This window comes from Nerophis ophidion, linkage group LG18, assembly GCF_033978795.1.
Source record: "Nerophis ophidion isolate RoL-2023_Sa linkage group LG18, RoL_Noph_v1.0, whole genome shotgun sequence".
In the NCBI taxonomy this organism is placed as follows: Eukaryota; Metazoa; Chordata; class Actinopteri; order Syngnathiformes; family Syngnathidae; genus Nerophis; species Nerophis ophidion.
This window is the reverse complement of record NC_084628.1, coordinates 22,256,914-22,262,913: the sequence shown is the minus strand read 5'-3', so window position 1 is coordinate 22,262,913 and position 6,000 is coordinate 22,256,914. Positions and strand designations below refer to the sequence as shown.

The following is a 6,000-nucleotide window of genomic DNA, read 5'->3' as shown; positions in this document are numbered from 1 at the left end:
ACAAGCCTTGGCGCTTGTTCGTCAACACACGCACACATTGCACTTTTTGCATGAAGAAACAGTTTAGAGACAAGATGGATAATGGACATATTTTGGCTTCAAACATAACGATAAAGGTGGAGCTATAAACACTGAAGCGCTGTCCTGCAAGTGGTGCTTTAAAACATCCATCCATCTATCCATCCATTTTCTACTGCTTGTCCTCATAGCTAGTTAATAGCTAGCTAGCGCCTAACTCTGTTGTGTTTTAGCTACTTCTAAATCACTAACCCTCGCCTCCATTGCAACAAAGAAATAACGTTTCTTACAAATATCATTCTTGCAGGAAGAGGAATAAGCTAGCGCTCCTGAATGTAAACAAAGGAATGGGTCCACATCAATTATAACAATATCAAGTACAAGAGCCGTATCTAGTCGATACTACAATGATTACATCAAGATTTTTAATTATCAGAAAATCTTTTTTCCTCTTTTACATTTTTATTATGTTTATAAATTCAGGAAATACGTCCCTAGACACATTAGCACTTTAAATATGACCAATGTATGACCCTGTAACTACTCTGTATCAGATGGATATTGAGATGCTGGCAACCTGGTAAACGAGCTGCCCTGCTGCTGTTGTTCATGTTCTATTTGAGCAAATTCAATATACTTCTCCCGTACGATTGCATCGTGCACTCAAGCGAACGTGTAGGGTAGGAACTACCTACTGAGTTTTATTGTTACAGTTTGAAGAATAAAACAAGGTCAATGACCGCTCTTTTGTCCAGGTGTCCCCGGAGTGAAGGCAGAGCGCTACGAGGAGGGCCTGTCAGCCCGGCACTGTGCGCTGTCGCTGGTGGGCGAACCAATCATGTACCCTGAAATCAACGACTTCATCCGCCTCCTCCATTCACGCCACATCTCCACCTTTCTGGTCACAAACGCTCAGTTCCCAGAGGAAATCAGGTAGCTGCAAACACCACATTTGTTAGGACTCTGCCTCTGAACTTTGCAGCAGGCGGTGATGAATTGGGATGAAAGACACATCCAAGTGTTTGCTTGCTTGCAGGAATGCTCAGTTTTTTTGCAATTAAAGTGCAGCTCTACCTCAAACCAGCAAACTTTATCCGCACTGCTTGAGACTTTCAAACAACCGCAACAACACAAAAGTGAATTTACATTTTGAAGCGCTTTGAGCAGAAAAAAAGTTCAACCGACTTCCATGGCTTGAGGCTTTATAACATTTTCCAGTATTTGCATGATTGTTTTTTTTCTAATTCCTTTTCATTTTGCGCAAAGGGTCTCATCTTATCTTCCTAATTCCTAATTCTGAATGCTTTGTGGCCATGAAGTTATTTCAGTAAAGAGTGTTTAATTCATGCCTTTGTGCGGGGAGTGTTTTTATCTGCTGTGTGACAGAAACACAATTTCTCTAAAATGCTATATAGCAACTCTAACCTCCCGCCGAGCGACTCCACTTCTACATCCTTTTTTACACAGAGCTTCCCTACAGGCACACTAACAATGGCACGCACCAACAGCAGCTGTAGAAAGCATTCATAGATGACAACAACCATTCAAATAAACTCTAACTGTGCACTTACTTCCAGGACCCTTGTGCCAGTCACCCAGTTATACGTGAGTGTAGATGCCAGCACCAAGGAGAGCCTGAAAAAGATTGACAGGCCGCTCTTCAAGGACTTCTGGAGTCGCTTCCTTGACAGCCTCAAGGCCTTGGGAGAGAAGGTAAGCCCATCTAAACGCTCCATTAGAAATAAGCTTAGAGTGTACTGGCATTGTTTTAAGTTACATTTTAGCAGTTTTAAGTGTGATGCCAACACGTGAGGTAGTCGGCTGGGCATTTTGACGTGTATCGGTATCTGTCTATTTTTTATTTTATTTAACAATTATAAAAGAACTACATCAGCAGACTCAATATATAGTTTGGATTTTACGGACGTCACGTAAATTTGTGTGGTGATCAAGCTAGCTCTATTCTCAATTGGCAGTAGGCGCCATTTAGCCTTTCACAAAGAAAAAATTCTGTACGCTTGTGTTGTTTTCGGCTCTACGAGTCGTTCAAATAGTGAAAAGGATTAACATTTCTTCAGAGTTCCTTGAGAGATAATCAAAAAATGCGGAAGAGCGCAAGATTTTACAAAACGACGAAAAAAGCATGCAGCTCACACTCCAGCCCAAGTGAGCAGAGTCGAAGAATGCATGAGTTTGCAGCATACTTGCCAACATTGAGACCTCCGAATTCGGGAGATTGGGGGGTGGGGTTGGAGTTTGTTGAGGTGGGAGTGGGGGCATGGTTTGGTGGTAGCGGGGGGTGTATATTGTAGTGTCCCGGAAGTGTTAGTTCCAAGGGGTTCCGGGTAATTCTTCTGCTGTGTTTATATTGTGTTACGGTGCGGATGTTCTCCCGAAATGTTGTCATTCTTGTTTGGTGTGGGTTCATAGCGTGGCGCATATTTGTAACAGTGTTAAAGTTGTTTATACGGCCACTCTCAGTATGACCTGTATGGCTTGCTTTCACTTATGAGTGTCTGTAAAAGCAGCATGTATTATGTGGCTGGCCCGACATGTTGTTTTTACGGAGGAAAAGTGGACAAGATAACATGTGAGAGAGGAAGCTAAAGGCAGTGCCTCTAAGGCATGCCCCCCCAATATTGTTGTCCGGGTGGAGATTTTCGTGAGGGGCACTGAAATTCAGGAGTCTCCCGGAAAAATCGTGAGGGTTGGCAAGTATGGTTTGCAGTGATCACATCGTTAAAGGTTTGTTTGATATACTTTTAACAGTCATTATTTCCCATTTAACTATTATCTTGATAGTATTAGGATTTCTTAAACACATCCCTGCTACGAGTGTTTAGAAAACCACCAACCTGGCGAGTTTAAATAAAAGAAAGCCAATGTGAGCGAAACTTAAAGGAGTTACGTTTTTAGCAAAGGCAGCAATCATAAATGAATCTTTCAGCTCATACACAATGTTAACATCCGTAGTTATATTTTGATAAAGACGCAAAAAACACGCTACTTGTAAACGGAGTGTGCAACAGCAACAGGCTTGGGAGTAGACGCCAAGTTAAATCATGAAATTCAACTTTACCCGAGCAAAAACTATGCATCTTTATCCGAGAGAGTCTTGATACCAATTTTCTTGACCTAGCCACACACAAAGAAGCTGTAGACCTCCATGATTTTCCGAGTTTTCATCTGTTTGGTTGTGTAGAATGATGTCAGGAGCACAATAGTTCTATATTTCTGAGAAAACAACAGATGCATAATCCTTGATATCACTCGACAATGAAGTATAGGGATCTATTCCATTGCATTGTTCGATTTTTTGCTTTTATCTTATTTTGTACTCTGATAGTTCACACGCTGCTTGGTGTACAACAGCCACCTTAGCTTCGTTGCCCACCACTGGTTTTCACTTCCGAGAAGAAGTCACATGTCAGTACACAAGCAATACACATATGATGCAAGTATTTAGTATTTTTTTTAAATTCAAGTCGATGGTTATAAACAATGAGAATAGTTTCCTTTTTTATTCCCTGCAGCACTTGTGAGGCTAAGCCCACCGCCCCCTTGACTTTCTCTTTCTCGTTCAGTGTTTGTCTTTTGTACATGATGTACCTCTTCTGCTTAGCTTTCAAAACTTCCATATTTTGCTGAGAAATCCCGTTTTTTTTCCTTCTTTTCCTTCGTCGTACCGGTTCCATTTTTGTTTTTTTTGCTTCCTGCAAAGATCAAGCCTCTGTCCACAGGAAAGAGTGTGGGCTCATTAAAGGAGAGCGTCGACTGTCGTGTTACGTGATTCAGTCAAATAACAACGCAACATACGTACATGGATAGACTTTAAGATGAAAAATAATAAATTCCTGCCAAAAATCCAATTTTTGTGTAAATATATTGACAAATAGGAGACATATTATGAAAATAAAGAAGAGGCAGCAGCTCACTCATCCTCATACTTTCTGTAACATCCAAGAAGAAATTATGTCTGCCATCTTGAAAGATGTCTCAACTGTAATCTACGTTAAGGAGCCTACAATTTATTTTTTTTTAATGGTCGCTATATTTCAGGGTTCATCAGGAGGAAACCTTACTATGTATAAATCCATAAACTGCTATAAAATTGTATAAAATCGAGTAAATGGTGAGATTTTAAAGAAATCCCATATTTTTTACGAATTTTCCCGAGTACATTTCCTACATTTTGAAATGCAAATGTTAAGGCTTGTCTTAAACAAAACTTAATAAAGGTTTTTGTGAAATTCTCTGATGTTTTTCGCAGCTAAATTGACCACAATATTAGCGCCACAATAAAAATGATGTCGCTACTGGTCCGAGAGTTCCTCAAAAAATTCTGTTTAAAAAAACAACTTGAAGCCTTGTCCAGCTGTTTACTGACGTATTCCGTTCATATTTAAACAACTTTTACCACAAATATACTGTATATCGGCTCCATATATCGGTTATCAGACTCTTTGGCTAATAATATTCGGTAACTGAAAAAAAAAATTGGTCGATCTCCAATATGAGGACTTTTATGGTGACGCTGCTGTCTTTGACGGTCCTCGGACTAAGATCCGCTGACATGTCCTGTGACGTATGATGTACGATGGGTTAAAAGCAACTTAAAAGATGTACTTTTGGTAAAAAAATTGGTTAGATTTTGCAAAATGTAGTCAAACTGTGGCTATCATAAAAGCTCATTAGAACAGACATTTCTAGTCACAACTTAAAACATTTGTATGCACGCACAACACTTAAAAGTTTTAGTATATCAGTATGTGGAATAAAAATTATAGACTAGATTAAGTAAAGAAGTCAAACAAAATACTAATATGATCACCTTTAAGACACTGTTCGAACTCAAAAGTTGTTTACAAAGTAAAAGGAAAAATAATTCTGATAAACATTTTGAACCTTATTGAAAGGGAGATAATTTTGGTCATCTCATTATGTGATTTATAACTCACTTACCTATTTATTTATGATAATTGTTGTATAATTAATTGATTTAAAATTGATTATAGGAAGAGAACAGGAAGTGAACAAATGTGTTAGTAATTGCTATGAAGTGGGAAAGGGGTGAGATTGAAAAAGCTCTGCTTCTTTCTACTCCTTTTCGTACATGTTGTAATGAAAAAATGGGAACGTCTGAAATAGACTTAACAACATAAATAGTCTAGATAGTTGGAGTGGTATCGTTTACATAGATATTCTAGATAGTTGGAATGGTATCGTTTACATTTTAACAGATACGAGCACCGACCGGAAAAACAGTGCCAATGCTATTTAAACGGTGCCTGAACCGCTAGTTTGTGATTTCTGATTGTTTGTGAGGGCACCAAAGGGAGTTCTGTCTGTGTGTGCGTGTGTTGTCAGAGCAGCGCATGCAGGACAGTTTAGCTTGTCCTTGTTTTTGTTTTAGCTTGTTAATATATATCGCTATTAAAACTTTCTCTTATTATCTTATTTCTCATATTCGAACGGAATTTTGTGACAGTCACGTTAAATAGACTATTAACTGTTATAATTCAACTATGTAAATGAAATGATAGCTAAGTAATACATTAAAAAATTAAAAGTTAAAATCCACAACAAGTTGTCTTAATTATTACAGCAATAAAGAACATATAGAACGTGCAAAATGTAACTTTTGTGTTGTAACATTGATTCATGGTTCATGGGTTCAAGAATGCAACCTCATTGGCTGTAAGATTGCACAAAGAGGAGGTGTTGTGGTGGTGGTGGGTACTGGCTAGTGGTGCTTTGAGGGTTGCTGTTGGCGTGTTAAGGTCGACAATGAAGTTTAAAAAAGCGCATCAGACTGTGTGCTTCTTTTGGGACGCTACATTATTTACAAGGTGTTACTACGAGCACTTGTTGCAGGTGGCTGAGACTGCATTAATTTAGCCCTGATAGTTACTTATTTTTCTGGTCTGGTTACTACTACTTTGGCACTGGTGCCATTATGGAATTGAGTTTTTGTGCACATCC

At 38.9% G+C, this 6,000-nt stretch overlaps 1 protein-coding gene across 3 annotated transcripts in view; it reads left to right on the top strand.

The window, feature by feature from the left end:
- tyw1 (tRNA-yW synthesizing protein 1 homolog (S. cerevisiae)) overlaps positions 1 to 6,000 on the top strand; it is a 101,897-nt gene that overhangs the window by 48,664 nt on the left and 47,233 nt on the right. For all 3 annotated transcript variants that reach the window (XM_061877641.1, XM_061877640.1, XM_061877642.1), the window contains exons 12-13: positions 774 to 951; positions 1,596 to 1,731. In XM_061877641.1, coding sequence (XP_061733625.1) covers positions 774 to 951; positions 1,596 to 1,731 — 314 coding nt within the window. The remainder of the gene's footprint in view (positions 1 to 773; positions 952 to 1,595; positions 1,732 to 6,000) is intronic.